General features: G+C 44.5%; 1 protein-coding gene across 1 annotated transcript in view; it reads left to right on the forward strand.

The window, feature by feature from the left end:
* Positions 1–22,697, forward strand: part of fng (Fringe glycosyltransferase) — a 128,097-nt gene that overhangs the window by 93,228 nt on the left and 12,172 nt on the right. Inside the window, exon 6 of the mRNA XM_076366621.1 lies at positions 2,150–2,235. Coding sequence (XP_076222736.1) covers positions 2,150–2,235 — 86 coding nt within the window. The remainder of the gene's footprint in view (positions 1–2,149; positions 2,236–22,697) is intronic.

The following is a 22,697-nucleotide window of genomic DNA, read 5'->3' on the forward strand; positions in this document are numbered from 1 at the left end:
TTCATTTAGGAGTGAAATATGTATGGCATACTTTCATTATTTTCTGATTAATTAACTTACTGAGGATCTACTATTAATAACCCTTGGAGAAGCTTAGATATTTAGCAATTTTATTAACAGTGACAGTTGATAACCCTTGACCTTAATCGTACCACGTGTTTTTATAAGGAATCATAGCACGATGATTAAATCTGACGCCTAGAGTAGAAGGAATGATTAAAATGTTATTGTTTATAGAAATTTTAAAAGCCCAAAGAATCTTTTGGAAATGTAATATGAAATAATCAAAGAATTTAGTTAAAAAGTTCAAATGTGACTCAAAGTTACATCGTGCTCCGATTAGAGTTAATAAGCTTCACTTTATTAGCAACTGATAGCAACCCCTAAATCTAGCAACTTAACACTAAACCTACCGAGAAGTTAAATTGTCTTCCTGAAATTCCAGTATAACACCTTCAAGGGTGGATCTATCGAGACTTTAATTGACTTACAATTCAGTTTGCGTATTGTTAAATTTCTTGAATAATTTCTCAGAGAAACATCACTTATCTTTTCAGTTCAGTGTTAATTAGCAACAACTTTCAATAACCATTAAAGAAACTTAACACCCTTATTATTACCAACCTCTGAAGACAGTCAGCTTCCTCCAGATCTGCATCCATCCCCCAAAAGCACCTATCAACCTCCCAAACTTCCAATCCCTCGCATTTGAAAATCAAACAAAAGACGCGCATAAATCCAAGCTGCAGCCTGCCAAACCGTTGTTGCTCGCGATTAGCATCGATCTCGTTCGCCACGGGACATTGTTCGAGCGGCGGTTGCGCAAGAGCTCGCGCGAGCCGGAGAGATTGGCCAAGTCCGCGATCGAAAAGATTTCGGTCCGGCGACAGTCGCATTGTTCCGTGCACGCACGTGTTCGGCTCGTGTGGCCACGCCTAGAAAGGAGCGCGAGCTGCCCCGTTGCCGCGGACCGGTCGAGAGATAGTATCGGCGGCGTGGATCGCGTCCAGGTCGCCTAGCTGCCCCGGCTGGAAATGCCCGGGGGCACGCCGATCGGTCAGAAATCGAACGGTACGCTCGTAACTCTCGGCTTTCTCGCCGGCCTGATAGCGAACGACCCGCCAAAACGGGATATCGTTCGGTAATCGAGTATAAACGATCGTCGGATCCGGGAGTTTCGAAATCGGGTTCGGCAAAGAATGGAAGATAATCGCTTTGTGGGAGGCTTTCTCTCGTGTTTTAATTGATAGCTGGTTTATCGTTCGGGTGGAGTGAGATAGAATAGGTTCAGACGTCTGAGATCCAGGAATTAGGAAATCGAATTGAGCGTTGAAAGAAAGGTAATTGCGCTGAGGTTCTTTCTGTTTTAATTGATGGCTGACTTATTGTTGAGATAGTAGTAATGGGGTTAGATCGAAGTCTGCCAGGAATTTGGAAGCTGGAGTAAGAAGCAATTCCATTGGCAGTTACTTTTGTTTCGCGATTGATGGATGGTTTATTGTTGAGATAAAATAATAGGTATAGATCGAATTGTGCGATCTAGGAATTTGGAAGCTGGAGTAAGAAGGAATTCCATTGACAGTTACCTTTGTTTCGCGATTGATGGTTTATTGTTGACAATGGAATCTGGATGATAGGGTTGCATTGAAGTCTATGATCCAGGAAGACAATTAGTGGAAAGAGTCTCGTTCTATTGAGAGGAATGAGATTAATTGCTGGCTGATTTAGACAGAAGTAGACAATAGGGAAGTAGTCTAAGATACGAGTAAGTGGATCGAAGAGAATAGAAGAGATAAGTAGATCGAAGAAGAAAATAGAAGACATAAGTAGATCGAAGTCTAAGATACGAGCAATTAACAATGAACTTGAATACGATAACGATCCAAATTCCACCGAGAATAATTCTACTTTCACCCTTTTTAATTGAAAGTTGGCGTACAGTTGAAACAAAATTCTCGCGTGCAAAGGGAGAGAGAAAGAATCGAAGGAACGATCGGTCCCAATCAGGGAGCAAAGTGATCGACGGACGTAATCGGTAGCGGTCCGATCGATCAGCCGTCCGATGGACAATCGATCGATCACTGCTCTTGACCGGTAGCCCCCATGTTCCGGCCGCTTAACGAACCGCGCTCGGTTTTTTCTGTTCCAGCAAAAGGTGAAATTCTGGTTCGCGACCGGCGGAGCGGGATTCTGCATCAGCAGGGCACTGGCGCTGAAGATGACGCCTGTGGCTGGGTGAGTGTGCTACGGCAATCTTCTTAAACCCCTCGCTCGGCCGCGGGCAGCTTTAAACTCCGTGAAACATTCGTCCGTTTCGTATGATCGTTGACCGATGCCTCGGGCAATTCGACGCGGCCATCGCGGGACGAAGCTATTTGCTTAAATCATTGCTTCACGGTTTACTCGTCTATCGAATTTACAAGAATCACGTCACTGCGATGATCACGCCGTACGATGACGAGTGAGACTCGTGATGGAGATTTCTGATTTAACGAGAATCAATGTTCGTTACCCACGGATCAAACTATGTTGCTATTGTCAATGTATTATCTTCAAATGAAATTTCCACCTCAAGTAGAATGGAAAGTTTTGTTGTATTTCTTATAAATTGTCGATGGTAAAACATTACACGAGCTTAGTAACGAAAGTAAATAGTTAACTATCTACAGTGAATAATTAACCCTTCGCATTCGGAAGATTTCTAGAAACACTTTAACATTCTCTGATGAGAAGACGATATTCTTTAAACTTGAACTATTCTAATTCAATATTTTAGATCAACGCATCATATAAAGTTCTAATTAAATTAGAGTCACCTCTCGATTGCAAAGGGTCGACGACGCGAAGATTAGCACGTTCACCGTAATTTCCACTCTTTCCCATTTAGCGACGAAGTTCTCGAAATTGATAAAAATATTCAAATGATCACTAAGTAAATTAATTCTCAAGTATATGGCAATGTTTTCTAATTACCAAGCCATTTGACGAGCTAAATATTTGATGCTACACACCGTCTAATGAGCCATCAATGGTACACATTGTCTAACGTGATATCTTACTGTGAGCCACCGGTGGTACACGCCGTGAACGTGTTAGAGAAGCTGACTAATTTTAAAAAAATTAATTTTCGAAATGTCTCCAGAAGATTTGCTCCTAACCAAAGCATTCTCAAGCAACAGACCTTCATGCAATTCTCTTCTTAATAACGAAAGAACTAATTCCGCCCTCCGCACGGCCGATTTCACGATCGCGTCCCGCCAGTAAATCGGACAAGAAACCTTTTCGATCGATCCAAATACGACACAATAAACTTGTAAACATCCAGTGATAACTCAACGGGCGGGCATTAAGTCGGGGTCGGAAAGAAACTGGATCGACGATTTTAATCGGGAGCCGAGCGTGTCCGATCGAGAGGGAACCGGGATTGCAGCAAGAACCGAGGACAAACAGAGCTGGCCACTGTGCGCGACATAAATAATGATTTATGAGAGGGCGACGGGCCCGGCGGGCGGCATAAACGCCGGCCCGGGGCCCGGGGCCCGACCCGGCCCGGCGAATTGCCCCTCGAGACGAACTTATTGATAATAACGCGACGTCGCGATCAACAATTCCGATCGCCGCGTCGTTAACCCTTAAGTGGAGCGGCTCGACTCGACTCGACTCGACTCGACTCGGCCCGGCGCAGCGTCTCTTATCGCTCACTCGAGGCGAATCGTTTTATAAATCTCGGATAATTAATGGAACCGGGCCGCGAGACGGTCCGAGGCACTGGACGATTACGTTGTTGTTAAACTCGCGGACGAACGCGATTATTGGTCGACCGGTTCGATGATGCGCGATTGTTTTTGCGTTGATAATGGGATCGTCCCTTTAACACTAGGTTTATTCTATTGTTCCTAGAAGAATTGATGTTCGAGCATTTAGATCTTGGAATTAGGGATTTAGAATTAGGTTATTACTAATGTTTTAAAATTAAAATTGTAGCAATAGATTATTATCAGTCTCTCCGGAGATTCATTATAGCATTCGAATGAAAGTATTTAGTTTCAAGATCATTTCGAGTATTGAGTGCTTTCAAGATATCAATAATCGCGAAATAAATCGAAACCGATCACTTCGACTGGTATGGTAGTTCTAGTGTTAACCCTTTGAACTCTGTATTCTTATGAATCTTGAAACTACCCTAAAATTATTCGATTTTCCACACAACCAAATTTTATACTAAGGAAAATAAAAGAAAATAAAAGAATACTATAAAAATTAGTTGCAGTTGCTGGTAGATTACAAAACAACCTGAAGTGCTTAATATCTCTATGATTATCAAAGCTTAATGATATAAAATCACGCAGAGCTTAAAATTTGAAACATCTTCGTCCGAATTCCGCCCTAAAGGCAGCGCGGTCCCGCCCCGCCGCGAGAATGACTGAGGGATCATGATTAAGCAAAGCAACCTTGCAACTTCTTACCGCAACAATTTCATCCGATCGGTTAAATAGAAGAGAACGAGCGGCGTGTCGAATCATTAACAGGCAGGTAATCACGGATCGAGGAAAACGATTAATCGACATCCTCGAGGATGACTCGCCGGACGTTCCCCGGGCTACTTCGCCCGTTGCTGACAGTTTAAACGGAAACCACGTGGCCGTAACAAGAACGGTCTCCGATGGAATGTCGATGACCGGTACGCGATTTCACGATACTTTGCTCTTGTTACAGCTCGTTGCCCTAAGTGCGCTTATTTAGAACCCGGAGATAGTGGTCTTCGAAGACAATTTAGCTGGAATTCGCGCGAGCTGCAGGGCAGGGAAGGTACCGGCACGATTATTAGATCATTTGACAGATAAAATAGGAACGTGTTGCTACTATCGAAATATTTTAGTCTCAAAGGTTAGTGTTCCAGTGGTACAGAGCTCCAATCACGTCAAGGATCAATGTTCTGACATTAACCCATTTATTCCGCGCTAGCCTCCAAAATCACACCACTAATCACACGTCAAAAAAATAAAAAGAATATCAAATTACTTAACCTTCCCTCAGTTCATTTCCTCATTCAACCTTCAAAACTCAAATATTAACTTCAAATCCAACTCTCCTAAAATTGAATAACCTTCTACTCGACCGTTCTCCAAAAATCACCTACCAAAACCCAGTTCTCAACCTTCAGCTTCCACCACCAATTCCTCAAATTCCGAAACCACAGTCAAAATTATCATCGCCCTCATTACCGTAATTACCGCGAGCCGAAGTATTCATCGTTATCATCCCCCGACGTCCCCTCAAATATTAACTTCAAATTCAATTCTCCTAAAATGAAATAACCTTCCCCTAAAAATCACCTACCAAAACCCCGTCAACCTTCAGCTTCCACCACCAGTTCCTCAAATTCCGGAACCACAGTCAAAATTATCATCGCCCTCATTACCGTAATTACCGCGAGCCGAAGTATTCATCGTTATCATCCCCCGACGTCCCCTCAAATATTAACTTCAAATTCAATTCTCCTAAAATGAAATAACCTTCCCCTAAAAATCACCTACCAAAACCCCGTCAACCTTCAGCTTCCACCACCAGTTCCTCAAATTCCGGAACCACAGTCAAAATTATCATCGCCCTCATTACCGTAATTACCGCGAGCCGAAGTATCCATCGTTATCATCCCCAATCCTGCAGCGTCGCCCGGCGTCCCATCGCGAATCAACTGTCCGCAGAGGAACGAATGGGGCTGGCAAAAAGCCCGTCACCTGGGAGGGCTTTCGAATCACCGAACAACGATCTCATCTTCCTCCTCCTCCTCCTCCTCCCCATCCTCCTCCCTGTTCCTGTGGGTACGCAGCGTTTCCCAGTCGTTCTTGTCCAGGTTGTTCCGTCCGCGCGCACCGTATACACGGTCCTGGCATTATCCTGCCTCCCGTACGCTCGTTCCTTTCGTGTTGCAACACGTCCGCGGAACAACGGGTCCGCCGAGGGGCGGAGCGGGACGGAGGAAAGGAGTGGCAAGTGCATCGAACCGCTTTCTCATTCAGGGACGTCGCCGCTGACCCCTCCCTCCCCCTTCGCCCCGGTTTCTTTCTCCTTTCCTCGACCGCGACTCGATTCACGACTATCCGATGCTCCACTTTTTTTCTTCATCTTCTTGCTTCTGTTCCTCGTCATCGCCGGACCACGCGGACCGGCGGACGAGACGTTGGAACGGGTTCGATTTTCGATGATAGGGTTGGGAATGATCCTTGTTTGGGATCCTTATCGCGTTGATCTCAGGATCATCTCCTTAGCAGATCTGCAGTCGATTCGGGGGAATTTGTGAGGCTGTTTCCGCGTTTCGAAGTGGTAGTGCAGTTGTCATTAGAAAGTCGGTGGTTTTTTCGTTGGAAATTGTACGCGAGACAGGAAGAGAGAATATTGAGTCGCGGAGAAATCGATACTTTTGTTAACACGTTGAACGCCGCATAATTTCATGGTACAAGATACTTGAAATGGAGGAAATATATTGAATCATTTGATTGAATTGCATTATTGTTGCAGGTTCATCTAGAACCACATTAGGTAGAATTATTTATAATACAGGAATGTTTGCGAATAATCATGGTTTAATTGAGTGGACTATAGTAATTCCATTTGGTTGGGGGTCACCGGTGACCCCATGGCATTCAACATTAAACACCAGTAAACTGGATCGTAAGTTATATTTCACGAGGAGTCCATTTTGTACTTTCTGTAATTTCTCATCGAAAATCGATAGATCACCTCTTATAGTCCCCCGGAGCCGATCGAGACAGTTATAGAATCACTAGGAGCTTTCTCTCTCCCTCATTGGCTGCGACGAGCCACGCCCACTGTCCGCAACAGTGGCGACACGATACAGTTAACACTAGGTTCACGGAACGCGTGAAATTGACGCACATTGGATTTTAGAAATATTATTTTGTAAATGTCTACGCCGATTTTTATTGATGCTGTCACACTGACATGTACCCCAATTACCTACTATCGCTCCAGTCTCCACAATCTAGACACTTAGTTATGCAACGTTCGCTACCACAGCATCGAAGAAAACATAAAATTTCATTCAAATCGATTATCTATTTAAAATACATTACACAACAGTATATCCGAGTTTCTCTATGCACAGTGATATAAGTCTACCTCAGTGAAAATTGCCATCAGAATCCAGTTTCCCGAAAATTAGCCGGCACGCGATGCGTTAAATCGAAAATTTCCTCCGCCTTCAAAATCAAAGTGCATCGCTGCAAGATTCTCTCGCTCGACTTTCCCAGAAATCGAGCATCGAACGCCGAGACGATTCGAACCGCGCGTCCGCGTTGTAAAAGACACGCGTTGCGCAATCTCCTCGCGCGTATTCGTCAATCACCGGACAGGCTATTACCCGGAGCGTTCCGTGATTAATGACCCGTGGCAATAGACTCCTGTTGCTTCTATTGCGCGTCACTCGGAGCTATTTTCAGTCCGTGCCGTTCGTTATTTACGCCGGGCCGCGCTCATAACGGTGCACTGAAAGCTGGCATGGCGATCGTAACTCGCGGTGATTTTCTATTATCGCCGCCTCCTATCGCGGCCCTTATTAATAGCTGAAAAAATCCCGTTTACGGTTTCTCTCCCCGTGGCGCGCGCCGCTTCCTGCTCGCTCGCCACGCGGCCCGTTGGCCGGCGTTCCGCGCCGAGGAACAATGTCCTCGCGCCGATCGGCACCGGCTATCCTTGCTCCTTATCCGGCTGTCATCGTCGTACCGTTTCGAGTTTCAACTTGTTCGAACGCTGGAACGATTGGACAAGTTGGAATTAGCTATTCGAAAATGCTCGTTCGATCATTTTTTCGATGAGAAAGATGCTTTCGCTTCGTTTAGCTTTCGAGTTGGAGACGTTAACACTAGAACTACCGAGGATTCAATACGACTGATATGTAATCCCCATAAAAATTCTAACGATAGATTATTTTCGGTTTCTTCAGACATTCTTTATAGTATTCAAGTCAAAGCTATTTACTTTCAAGATCTTTTCGAATGTTCAATGCTTAGATGTCAATAATTGTGAAACAAAACAATCACCAGTCATTTTGACTGGTACAGTAGTTCTAGCGTTAATCAAGGGTGAAAAATGTGATGAGTACTTCGAATCTGGAGAAATGTAATCTGATTTTTATAATGAATTGTATTATTGAGTAATTATTATTTGCGAGGATGATTGGGTTTGGGGTAGTTGAGGTTTTGTTTGTAGAATGGTTGGAATGTATAAAGATGAATGAATCGATTAGGTTTTGGGTTGGAGATATTAATGAAGCGAGAAATTTCGGAAATCTTATGACAGGAGAATTTTGTTTTCACGCCAAAGTTTCCATAAAAGGGTCGATCATGTTAAGGTTAAGAAACGGCCAACGTTTCGACGATTAATATTCTGTAATTGGAATAATTAAGAGAAATGGACGCGATTTATATGCCGAGAAAGTCGAGGAGTTCCATTATGGGTAATGAATCAGGAGAAGTTTGAAGGGTGGAAGTCTTGTTTGTTTGCTCCTAGCAATTAGTTGATAGAAATCGACAGGTTAGAGATTTGATTGCGATTAATGGCGGAGGAGCCGAGCGCGCGACGGGAACTCGGGGGATTTTTCGATGTATCGGGAGCCGATCGAGCGCGACGAGGAGAGACAACGACTGGTTCTGGCGGATCTCGCGGAGATGGGTCTTAATTAACGACGAACGCAACAGGTCTGGTCACAATGGGCCTGCACAGGCTGATTGCCACCCACGTGCACGCACGACCGCAGGAAACTCGATTCTGCATGGGCAATATATCTCTGTTTCTATCATTTCCTTGTTACGGACGCTTAACGAACGAGCAGCCACGAGCTGCTCGCTGGAATTTCGATCCAGTTCGTTTCTTTTCTCGTATAATTCAGTCGTTCAAAGTGTTTCGTTCGACATTGATCGGTAGATTGCGGATCTCTGCGCATCTGTAGGTTACAAGGTCCTCTGAAAAGAATCGGACATTTTAATTAAATTTCGTTCTTTCTTTATGTTATTTAACTCTTTGAAGCTTTAAACTGTCAACACTAGAACTAGCATTTAATACGATCGATATGTAATCTCTATAAAAATTGTAACAATAGATTATTTTTAGTTTCTTTGGATATTCATCATAGTACTGTGAAACTATTTCCAAAATCATTTCAGATATTCGCTTTTAAGGTATTAATTGCGAAACAAACAAATCGAGTCATTTTGACTGTAGTAGTTCTAGTGTTCTTTATTTTGTGAGAACATTGTATCAGAATTTTTGGTCACTTTCTTTTTAAAGCTGGCAGCACAGTTTGAATTTCCCGCTCGTTCGCCCGTAAAAATGGCGGGTGCTCTCGCCGGAGTTTCTTCGTCGATCCGGAAGTTTTCAGAGAAAACGAGCTGGAAACCTGTTGATCTCGTCGGGAGGGGCGTGTTTGGATATTTAAAGATCGCTCGATCCCCTCTCGAATCTTCCCATGCTTCGAATCCTCCTCGAGGAAACTCCCAAGTTTTTCTCCGCACGGAATTAGAACTCAACGCGGCTCGTTCCCATCGCGACGATAAATCTGTCGCTTGGGAAGCTTCCAGCGGCAATCAATTTTAACGTGAACTCAACGGGAATCAAAAAACGTTAGAGTAGCGATTGTTTAAACATCCCGTGAAGGTTAAAAATCGACGTTCCTACAGCTACATCTCGAAACTTCGAAAGCAGAGTCTGTCATCAATCATCCCAATCAATGAAATGCAAAAGACAACAAGATTCAAATTTCATTGCACTTCTCATTTCATCCCTCAAACATCTCCAAAACCCATAAAGACATTAAAAAAACACTCAATCCGTGACGGAACGATCACCTCACGATCTCTCTCACAATTATCCACATGTAAGGTCCAAAAGAAAATAATTCCAGCTTCGTAACAACCCGGTATCCACTACGAAGATCAAACATTCGCAAGAGAGAGATAAATTCTCCATTTCGTCTCGGGAGAAAAAGGAAATGGCTGCGTCCGTTAGTTTCATAACTTCATTACCGATTCCCCAGGAAACGCGAGGGAAAGGGGTTAATTCAAGCGTCGTCCATTATACCCTATGTTAATCTTTGTTTCTCGTATCGTGGGCTGATCGTCGAATGAATTACTACGAAATTATACAATCGGTTCCAACGGGTATCCCGTTCCAATTAAAAGGGCGAGCGAGCGCGCGCGCGCGTTCCTTCGACCCGTGGGCCCGGTGCGCCGCGGATTTTCGAGCCGGCGCGGCCGGTATGCGCGTCCACGATCTATAGATCACCGGATCGGTCGGGGCCGCGCGCACGTATACGTAGGAATGCCCAAATTGGTTTCACCAGCCGCGGGTTTATAGATGTACAGGGCCGCGATCGCGGCGAGGAATCCAATTAGGCGAGCAATAATGGAATCAAAGAGATCCTCGAACGCGAGCTTCCCTCGAATTCCCTCTCTCTCTTTCTCTCTCACTCTCTCCCTTGCTCTCTCCTACCCTTTTTTCTCCCGTTCGATCCGTGGGATTTCGACGACACGTTTGTTTGTCTTATTTCCACCGATGGTGGGAGCGAACGGAGGCACGGAAGCATCCGGCCGCTGGCCGGAGTAATCGAAAGCTTAACGATTTCGAGAATAGTGGAAACTCGCAGCGCCTTTGTGCGCGCTGATGGAATAATTGGATCGCGGTGGTTCGTGCGATTGGGCCCCGAGGGGATCTCGGGAACGCATTGTGATCGATAGAATCGGAGTTATTGGAGTTTTATTGTTGCCGAGCTGGCGATTTCTTTTAACATCCGAGCAGTGATGGGAAGTAGCTTTACGTGTTTGCTCGTCGAAGTTGGCGTATTATATTGTACCTCGTATCGCGATATATAATTTTATTTCTAGTCATTCTTACATCATCCCTTCACTGTTCTAGTCCAGTTATTCTACTAGTTCTACTGTAATCATTCTGTTTGACCCTTAGCAGTCCTATGTCGAGTCAGACTCAGATTTTATGGCAACGTCTGCTGATTTTAACAATTTTTCTATATTCATTTATAGTATCAGAATTGTACCATTTCAAGGTAACATTTCAATGACTCCCAAATATTCTTGAACAAATAACCTCAAAGTGAGAAACCAACAGCACTTCGGACCGCAAAGGGTTAACGCTAGAACTGCCGAGCAGTTGAACTGATTTTCAAACATTCTCTCATAGAAACTATAGAAGTGCGTTGATCAAGATGTCAGTTAAGTCGTACTTTAATTTGTATATTAACCCTTTGAACTCTGTAGGCTCCAATATTGCAGGAATAATATTAGATATTGTAATGAATCTTAAAGAAACTACCCTACAATTATTAGATTTTCCACACATCCAAACTTTTCACTAAGAAGGAAAGGGTTAATCCATCAATTCTACATCTATCACAGTTCCATTCTCTCCCAACCAGCATTCCATCAACCAAATCATATCGTCTCAGAAAATCAGCCAACTGCACCCAATTCCTTTCCAAACGAACGCGATACACTCACGACAACAACGATAAAAAGCTCATCGCGCCGATGAAACCTCCAGAAAACTTCCGCTCCGCTCGGCTCGTTTCGCGGCGAATTTCATCGCGGGCGCAGAAGTTAAGCCGGACGGCGGGGCTCGTAAAAGCTCACGTCTCAATTCCGGCCGAGTGGTAACGACGTCCGGCATTCATGCGTCCCGCGGCCGATCGATATCGATCGGCCGTGTCCGCCGAACGAAGGATCGAGCCGCCGCGCCGCGGCGCGCAGGAGGCTCCCGGTTTTCTTCCATTTCTGATCGCGAACGATCTGCCCCGTCCATGCGACGAATGAAGTGCCGGTACGTGCCCGCGATCCGGCCGATAGTTTCATCCGGCCGGTCGATCGCGATATCGATAGACAGGGCCGAGACGCGCGTCGCGATCCCTTTGAAATCGCGTCGTTCCACCTCGGCAGGCTTCAGTCTGTCCCCCCGGCTCGAAATACCGCCTGCGGAGTCTCCTCTTTAACGTCCCGCCCGCTCGTAATTGGAAAACCAACCGGGGATCCCGACGGAATTGCTCCCAGGGAGAGTGCGGTAATGCCTCTCCCGTTGTCGCCGGTCGACGCGACGAGGAGCGGCGATGGGGAATTCGGAAGATACCGTTCCAAGAGTACTTCCGTTCGATATCTGCGAGCTAGGGGATCGAGATAGGATTTATATAGAGTAACGGGAATTGCTCCTTGGAGTACGGTAATGCCTCTTTAGTTGTCGCGGACCGTGCAATCGCTGGAAGAATCGGGACGGCGTTCGGAGAATCTTTGCTCAATTGTTAAGAATCTAGGAGCTGAGAATATATATTCTCTCTCTCTCTCTCTCCCTCTGTCTCTCTATGTATATATTGCTCCTTGGAGTACGGTAATGCTTCTTTAGTTGTCGCGGAGCGTGCAATCGCTGGAAGAATCGGGATGGCGTTCGGAGAATCTTTACTCAATTGTTAAGAATCTAGGAGCTGAGAATGTATATATGAGTGAACTGAGTTTTGGGGACAATTATAGAGGTATTACTGTCCGTCGTGATTTCCTATTAATTTCTATATATATATATTATATAGAAATTAATAGTAATATCTCTATAATTCTATGTATATTATATAGAAGTTAATAGGAAATCACGTTTGACAGTAATACCTCTATAATTCTATATATATTGTATAGAAATTAATAGGGAATCACGTTTGACAGTAATATCTCTATAATTCTATATATATTATATAGAAATTAATAGGGAATCACGTTTGACAGTAATACCTCTATAATTCTATATATACTAATTTCTATAATTCTATATAATATATATATAGAAATTAATAGGAAATCACGTTGCACAGTAATACCTCAATAATTGTCCCAAAACTCAATTCACCAGTGACCTCAGGACCTTCAAACTTCGCACTCCAACCCGAGAACCACAAATCGGACTACAGTACTACCTCTCTACTTGTCCCGTCTCAAACATTTCCTCCCACGAATCGGTAAAATACCATTACCGATAATACCATTACCATTACTAACAAACCCTACCAAAAATATCACACCTTTCCTCCATTTCCCTGCAAGTTTGACCTTGAATGACCTGGCGCACTGATACAGTATCAGCGTGAAACGGAAAAACGTCGGGAAAGAATTCCCAGTGGACGGCTCTCCCAAAATCCAGAAATGAACGCAACACTCCAGGTGAAAGCATCAAAACTACACCAATTTCCCCGCTAACCTCGTCGGCAGTTTCCTCAGAGTCACTCGTGGAATCCGTCTCTCGAAACAGGGATGCCCGTTGTAGCGATCCGTCCCGGTTATTTAGCGCCGCGACGAAGACGGAAAGCTCCCGTCGAAAGGTACGCTGACGTTTCGAGCCTCCCCCTCCTCCCTGTTGGCCGGCCCTCGCTGCCCACCCTCGGTAACCCCGAAATTTCGATTTCGTCGTGGCCGCAGGTATTTTAACGAGGCCGATATTCCGTGTCGGCGGTGCCGAAAGGACGGACGCGGCGACAAGCCACGGATATCCAGGAGCGAAGAGGGGGCGAAAAAAGAAGGAGCACCGAGGGGCTGAACCGAACGGGAGGTGAGGAGGGTACGCGATTTCGGGACTAATCTGGCCAATTAAAAAGGACCCGAACGGAACGGAACGGAACGGAACGGAACGGAACGGGCCGACTCGGTCTACGGATTCTCGAATCCGCCGATGGTATTCGCTAATGAATCCTCCGGCTCCCCGCGGCCCGATCGCGAGCGGCCTCATTTTCGCGTCCCGCTCGGGCCTCTTTTTTCCCGCCGCGAGAAAGGCCCCTGCTCCTCTTTCTTCCCGGCCCGTTTCTTGCCGCTCCTTTCTTCCGCCGGTCGGGTCGGTTTGATCGGCGACTCTCCTGGAAAACGTTAATTAGACGGCTCCTTGATACGTCCTCGCGTACGCAAACGGATTCCTGCTAATTGGACGCGCATAGCCTGGAAATTTTCGGCGAGTCGCGCGCGGACGGACGAGCGTGAGAAAATCGGACCGTGTCGGGGGCCCGCCGCTTTCGGCGGCGCAAGAAATTGTTTACGCCGCGGAGACCGCCGCCGTGGTCTTTGAGAGTTGGGGGCCGAGCTTTCGGGAGCTTCAATTGGGGGTGGTGCGGCTTTCAGGAGGATTGGTTTTTCTTGCGATTGGAGAGGATTGTTGATTTTACTGCTCCTGATGATTCGGTGGATTTGTGAGTTGTGCTAGGGAGGTAGTTGTATTTTACTAACTATGGATGATAGAGCATCTAAGCTAACAAGTGAATTAATGAAACAAGAAATCGGTAGTTTCCTTGTTCTTTATTATTTAAGCATTTAGTGTCTAATTTCGCATCTGCAGGTTTCCTACGCTTCGAACAATCTTCGCAAAGGATTAATCGCAGCAAAAGTAGAAAGCAAAAATTAATACTAACAATATTCAATTTTAACACTAGAACTACCGAGCATTTAATACGATTAACATGCAATTCCCATAAAAATCGTAACAATAGATTATTCTCAGTTTCTTCAGACATTCATCACAGTACTCAAGTAAAGCTATTTATTTTCAAAATCATTTCGAATATTCGATGTATACACGTCATCAATGGTACACTCTTGGGTGTTTTGTTGGAGCTTGTGATTTTCTGCGATTTGATACGATGCATTTGTTAGTTTTCATTTGCGATTTCGATATTTCATTCTACTGGAGCTTTGAGAATGTTTGGGTGACTCTAAGGGATCAATATGTAAAGTACACAAAACCCTCAGCAAATTCCACCGAATTACAAATTATCATTACAAACATAAAAGTTCAACCCCACAAAGCGTCGACGTTCGTTCGCAAAGGGTTAGCCCGTTGCACTCGAAAGGTGACTCTCAGTCACCGCTTGATTTGACATAACAAAATTACAAAGCGTGATATAATATTCAATTCTGTACAATGCATCGGCATATGCAATATTTCTGTAAAATACCTTTGTTCCTTAACCAGTTAACTGGTACGGTAGTTCCAGAGTTAAAGGGAGTGAAGCGTTCGTTCCCGAGGGGATAGGCGGCCGGGATGATTTGCGGTCGCTTTGCACGCCGATTCGAACTGGTCTCCCGGTTTCGTGGCCACCTTGCTTCGCCTATCCGAGCGCACCTGCGCCCGCTTCCCTTTCCGCCGGTTTTCTTAACGGTCGCGGGACCCTCGTCGCGATCGCAAATGCAACGCGCGACCTAGCCTAACGAGCTTGCTCGCGCAGCCTTATGATTTCACTGCAGGCGTCTCCGCCGACTTTCTTGTTCCCTTCCCCTCTAATTCCACCCCACCGTTCGAGACGATCGGCTAATTCGAACGTAAATTACCTTCAATTAATTCCGAGCGAAATTTTCACTCGACTCCAATTACGCGGAAATTTTCCGCGCCGGATGGAGCTGGATTCCTGTGGAACTTGCGCGTTCCCTGCAGTTGAGTCGTCGGAGTTCGGACGCGGCTACATGGCAATTGAATTTCATTTGTGGCTGGCTGTTTGGTGCATTCGATTGCCGTTTCCGTTCGAATATTGTCGTAGGAATGCGATGTCGGTTCTCGACAATTGGAGGAGCTTACGTCGAATAGTTTCGTGTTATAAAGTTTAGTAGTTTGTGAGGTGAATGACTAGTGAACGGAGGGAAAACTGATGTTACCTCGTAGGAACTTTCGATATTCCGTTGACTCGTAATAGATCGATATTACATAAGGAAATAAGTTTCTTTTAAAATGTTAGTCGCCTGACAAAATAGTTAATACACATATCAACAAACTCCAAAGCAACATACTAGAACTAATCTCCAAACTTTCAGTTTTCACACGAATTTTCCACGTGACAAAACTTTTCGCTTCTAAAGGAGGTTTCAACTCAGACCCTAGAATAAAGTCGCCTGACAAAATAGTTAATACACATAACAACAAACTCCAAAGCAACATACTAGAACTAATCTTCAAACTTTCAGTTTTCACACGAATTTTCCACATGATGAAACTTCTCGCTTCTAAAGGTTTCAACTTAAAGCCTAGAATAAAGATAGTGAAAACTGACATCATTAGAACAAGTAAAGGGTTAACTGATCGCAGCCCTCGTTCATTTCTTAAAATAATAACAGACACTAAGTTTCCTTTGCAATATTACAATATTATACATATCAACAAACTCCAAAGCAAGATGCTAAAACTAATCTCCAAACACTCAATTTTCACACGAATTTTCCACATGATAAAACTTCTTCCTTCTAAACGAGGTTTCAACTCAGACTCTAGAACAAAGAAAGTGAAAACTGAGATCATTAGAGCAAGTAAAGGGTTAACTGCCTTTAGCCCTCGTTCATCGAAATCACGATAGATACTGAAATGGTACCCCGAAGTCCGAAAGAATTCGATTCGGATCGGAAGGGGCAAAAATTTCGTGAAACAGCCGTGAAGAGGATGAAAAAAGAGAGCGAGGGGGTGGCGAGGGGACGTGCAAAGAGAAAGAGAGAAAGAGAGAGGGAGCGAGGCGAGAGATGCACGAGCCACGCTGGACATAAATCGTGCCAATTAGAGCGGCGACCGGTAGTCACAAGTTCGGCGAGCGAGCTTCGTATATCGGCCGGCACCTCTCCCGTTCGGCGCTCACGTGAGAGAACACCGACGGACAAATGTCTCAAAGGCTCGCCGCCTATCGTAGATTTGTCTGCGGGACTTCCGCGGTATGTCGAAGGAAACGAGAATAAATTGGTCCGATCGGGACCGATATCGAACGGAGTTCCTCGGATCGCGGCCACTCGAACGCTCGTTTCTTATATTAATTAACCCCCTTCGGCTCTGTTTAATTCCGGTCGTTCGGTTCGATTGGTTTTTCGAAATATTCGATGCTGAAGCCTCGGAGTGCCTTAAATTGGAATTTTGCTAGTTGGTATCGTTTCAGTTTCTTGAAGAGAATTATTCAGTTCGGATATTAGTTAACCCTTGGCACGTGATTAAGGGTTGGTTAGCCTTTATTGCGTGAATTAAGTAACAATGTTGTTTTATGTAAATATTTCATATATTCATGCATCATAGAAAACTTAATATTATACAGAACACTTTGTAATTTTGTTATATCAAGTGAAATGGCGACTGACAGTCACCCCTCGAGTTCGAAGGGTTAATCCTTGGCATTCTAGGTTGTTTTGTAATGTATCAGCAAGTAATTTTTATAGTATTCATAGCGAAAATTAGAAATGTAACATTTCTTCGATCTTTTATTTTCCTTTGTGCAAAATTTGGATGTGTGGAAAATCGAATAATTTTAGGGTAGTTTATAGATTCTAGTAGTTAGATATTTGATGGCTCAGTAGGTTAGCAGTAGCTAGTTCTCATGGAATAGAGAAACATGGACTGATTCGTATTAATTAAGACGAAGGTGTGACAAAGTAATTAATATCCGATTGTTGTAACGTTTCTTCAAACTCGTATCAGATTCAAAAGTTGTTCAACTTTTAGTTTATTTCTATTTCAACCTTCTATCAAATTCAAACTCGCCAGATTAATACTATTCGAGTTTCCTATATTTAATTTTCGAAGTCTTCGCCGTCATCACGATGTTACGAGGCATGAAATTAAAATCTCGCGTTTCTTAAGTAATTTCGAGGTGCAAGTAAATATTTTACGGAGCCTATTGTACTACAAATCTTCATTAACGCAGCTCCGAGGAGATTCCAGCGACGCGAAAAGCTTCTCAATTTAAAAATTCTCCTCGCTCCATTGATTGGCAAACCGGAACGCGTCAGGTGAATCATTAATAAATCCGAAACGCGGCCGGCCGCCGCGTAAATTGAATCTTCCCCGCGCGCAACGAGGATCTGCCCGCTTGTAAAATCATTTCAAGCTCGTCGAAGCGTGCCGGCTCGTATTAACGAGCGTGACACTCGCGTGCCTCGTTTTCAACCTTCGAACCGCTCCATTTGATTATTATTTTGCCGCGGTGAGACCGTAATGAAATTTACGTTAAATGACTGGGCACTAACGTCGCATGAAAAACAGAAAGAAATCGTATTTGTGATATATTGTTGCATATTACTATCTAGATATATCATTATTAATATAAGTAGATTTATTACGTCAATATAACTTGCCATTTTCATCCTGTCGTTGACTAAATCATCGTATCACCGCAATTATCAGCATAAATCCTAACATTTCAATCTTCAAATTTTTCTACCAATATTAACACTAGAACTACCGAGCAATTAATACGATTGATATGTAATCTCTATAAAAATTGTAACAATAGATTATTTTCAGTTTCCTTGGATATTCGTCATGGTACTCAAGTAATACTATTTATTTCCAAAATTATTTTTATTATATTAATATTATAATTATTAAAATTATCAAGCCTCCATATCCTAAATAACACTATCAACGATATTGCCTCGAATCTTCAAGCTATCAACAATCCCTTGAAACCTGCATATCCCAAATATTCCCAAATAAAATTTCCACTTGAAGTATAATGTACAATTTCGTTGCATTTCCAAATTTTCGATAGTCGATAGTAATTGTCGGTTTCAAGCCTCCATATCCTAAATAACACTATCAACGACATTGCCTCGAATCTTCAAGCTATCAACAATCCCTTGAAACCTGCATATCCTAAATATTCCAAATAAAATTTCCTCTTGAAGTATAACGCACAATTTCGTTGCATTTCCAAATCGTCGATAGTAAAATAATACAACAACTTACTACCGAAAGTAAATAGTACGCCAAGTGGTTAAACAATCGCTACATCATTCAGCTCGATCCGAAGATCACACCCCGAAGAATCTTCCGCGAAGTGTTAAAGCGTTTAAGCGACTGGGAACATCTGTGTTTCCATCGCGAGGTTATCAATACTCGCAGAAAATCATCGTGTGCCGTGCACGTACACGTACAGCGGGCAGAATCGCGGCGGACGCATCGAAACAAATTAATAGGTCTTATTATCGGGGTAATCGATGGAAATTCGTTAGGAGACCGGACAAGGCGGCGATCCCGATGCCCGGTGTCCCGGGCTTAATAAATGCGGGGGGGACTTGGTTTAATGCGACCAACCAGTTCCAGAACGGGTGGATCGCGGGACGGGCAGGGGGGAGGGCGCAGGGGAAACAGGGGGACAGGACGAAGAAGACGACGACGACAGCCGCGCCGCGGCAGGTGCACGCTCCGGGGCTAATCTACATGCGTGGAATGTCGTTAAATTAAGGCGCTCGCCTTCTTCCTCCCCCCCTCCGTCCCTTTCCCTCCCCCTCGGCGCAATCCGACAATTAAACGGTCCGCGCGCCGAACGCACCGGCCCCTCGTTACTTTCCCATTATCAGATTCTAATATTTCTCGCGGCCGAAACTCGCCCCTCCTGTCGTCCCTCTTTCCTTCGATGAACGCTCTGCTCGCTGCTTTGTCCGCTGTCGGCGCGGTTTTATTATTCGGCATTCTTCTGCTTCTGCTTCTTCATCTTCCCAGTGGGTTTCTTCATCTGTTGGGCTTTCGGCTGAGAGTTCGGCTGATTTTGGTTGATCGTTTGCTGGTGTTTCCGATGTTTGATTGGGTTTGAGGGTGGGACATTCTGTGGTTCGGTGAAGAAATTTGGAGCGTGTGGATGATGGGGAGGATGGAGCATTGTTCATTGCTTTTGGTTGTTGAGGAAGTTAGAAGATGCAATAATCAAAACGTTGTTGAAGTTGGAAGCAGATGCAATAATCAAAACGTTGAAGAAGTTAGAAGCAGATGCAACAATCAAAACGTCGTTGAAGAAGTTAGATGCAGAAGCTAAGACCTTTGAGTTTTGATACCTTCTCATCGAAATCTGAATAACTCATTCTACACCATTATCCCTGAAACCTCTACCTAAGTTTTAATCCGTTCAATCCATGAACAAACACATCTTCAAACATTTCTACAAACATCAACAGCGTCTCTTCCAATCTCCAGATAACCCAACCCTCTGCCCACTGTATTCAAATAATCCCACAAACATCGCATTACTTAGGTCCTTCAATCTCCAAACAAGCTTCCAGCAACCTCCAAACATTCACGCAAACATCATGCAACATCTCTTTCAACCTCCAAATAAGCCTTTGCCCATTATAATCAAATATTCCCACAAGCATCGCATCACTTAGATTCCCTTCAATCCCCAAACAAGCTACCAGCAACCTCCAAACATTCACTCAAACATCATGCAACACCTCTTTCAACCTCAAAATAAGCCTCTGCCCGGAGTATTCAAATAATCCCACAACTATCGCATTTTGTCCTGCGTCGTTCCCCGAATAAGCTAATTTTCTGCTCATTAACCCCGACGTTCGTGCATAAACCGCTCTCGCAAACATCCCCAGTCCAACGGCGACCGGGAGCACAAAGAAGGCATCATCAGACTTCCAGCGAGGATTCAAACGCGCCGTCTGTTGAACCCCACCATCCTCGTTGTTGCAACAACCGGACAATGGCCAGCGAAATTTGGCGAAACTCGTTTCGCGGAATACGGAGCGCGCAGAGGGCAGGAGGGGGGGAGGACGGAGGGTCCCCGGCGTTCAGGGAAATCGTGTCCCTCCGCTGGCCGTTTCCTGTCGATCTTAATCGCGCGTGCGTGTCCCCGGTGTGCCACGCGAAAGGTTTAAGGACCCTAAGGTCCGGATCGCGTGACTTTCCGCCTCTGTGCGGCGTAATTTATTCGCGGAGGGGAGTCCCTCCCTTTTTTTCCCATAAGCCCGCAGCCGGGAGGGCTCCAGTCGCGATCCGCACGCTCCCGTGAACTCTCCGCGGCTATGAAAATGAGTTAATTGCTTCATACAATGGGACTCGGGCCCCCGCTGCTCGCCGCGGTCCTCTTATCGGCGCCATCGTTTCCCTGGCTCGTCCGCTGCGCGTGCAACAGCCGGCTCCAGGGTTATCTGGTTACTATTTACTATTAGAAAATAATTGTCCTTGTTTATTGCGATTGGGAGCTCGAGGATGAAGATAGCTGGTGTCTCTGGGTGATTATCTTTGGACACGATGGATAGGGACTAATTGATTTCTTAGGATTTTTGAGACTGATTGTTAGGTTTAAGTTAGTATTAGAAATTTAGGAAATAATAGAATTTATTATGGATTGAAATTGATGTTTGGTAGATTCAACTGGTGACTCTTAGGTTTAACCCTTTGCGGACGAAGATTCTTTGAAATATACAAGACCTTCAGCAGATAAAGCTGAATTATATATCGAATGCTTAATTAATACAAAAAATGAAAACTACGCGATGATATGTTGCTTTCCAAGTAACTAAATCATTTGCCTGCAACCTGGTCTTCGAAATACGAGCATTTCATCTCGCCGAAATGTCGACAGTCGTCTGCAAAGGGTTAAACTTCTGTAAGATATTACCTCGAAGGAATGTTGATTTTTCGAAGATTGGGGTAAGAATGATTGAAATTTAATTAGTATTTGGAGCTACCTTGGAATTTTAAGGAACTTGCGATTAATATTGAAGAAACAGTTAAGCTATCAACGCTACCTAGTTTCACAGATGCCGATATGTACTGTTAATTACTTAATAGATTAGACTAGGAACATTGCAACTAAACTCCAGTTACCAATCCCTATAATTTCTATATTCCTAGTACACAGTTCGCAGAGCAATTCTTGATTAACCCTTTATTAATTTAAGTATTAATTAAGTATAAATTAAGACAAAGGTGTAACAAAGTAATTAATATCCGATTGCTATAACATCTCTTCGATCTTTTATTTTCCTTAGTACAAAATTTGGATCTGTAGAAAATCAAATAATTTTAGGGTAGTTTCTATAAGATTCATTATAATATTTAATATTCCAACTAGTGCAATATTGGAGCCAGAGTTCAAAGAGTCAATTTATACATATTTCCTCATTAATTACTTTCAAAGAACATCGTCCGTACCTCACCAAAGAATATTAAACATCACTAAAAATCTTCCAAGTGCAAACGCTTAATTCCCACTCCAACAAACGCATTCCACCGAACCGCAAGCCAACCAAACCTTTTCTACAGTTCCCTCCGCACGAACGCCGCACAACACGATATTCTCGAAGAACCCAGCCACGTTAGACCTACCATAGAATCCAACCTCCGCTAAATCCACGATTCCCCCGCAATGGCCACCCAATGATTCACCCGCAGGTTTCCCCGTGCCACTAAATAATAATCCCGGTTAGCTACGAGCCGCGCTCGCCGGGCAACACGCGAACCCGGTCGCGTACGCTCCAGGAATTTATTATCCCCGGGGAAGTCCCCGTCCGGCTCTCGTTCCTCTTCCGCTCTTCTTTCGGCCGGGCCACCCGACGCGCCGCCGGGCAATAAACACCAGATAATCCTAGAGCGTATAGGTGGGCGCGGCGCGGCGCGGCGCGGCCTAGCGCAGGAGATCGTCCGAGGGACCCGCGGCGGAAAAGTATCGCGTGCGCGCCGCATCGTTCCGTAACTCATGCGCGGCGGCGTTCGACTTTAGTGCCCGGCACTTTCGGTTTATGCGGGGACACTTTATGGAACAGTAAAATACGGGGATGGTGGGTAGGTTGGTAGGTAGGACGCGACGCGACGCGACGCGACGCTCCTTTCTGACTTATTTATATTGTTTATGCATCCGCGAGACCGCACGGAAATCGAGAATGCGCGCCGCGGAATTCGAA

This window comes from Nomia melanderi, chromosome 4 (genome assembly GCF_051020985.1).
Source record: "Nomia melanderi isolate GNS246 chromosome 4, iyNomMela1, whole genome shotgun sequence".
Lineage (NCBI taxonomy): Eukaryota > Metazoa > Arthropoda > Insecta > Hymenoptera > Halictidae > Nomia > Nomia melanderi.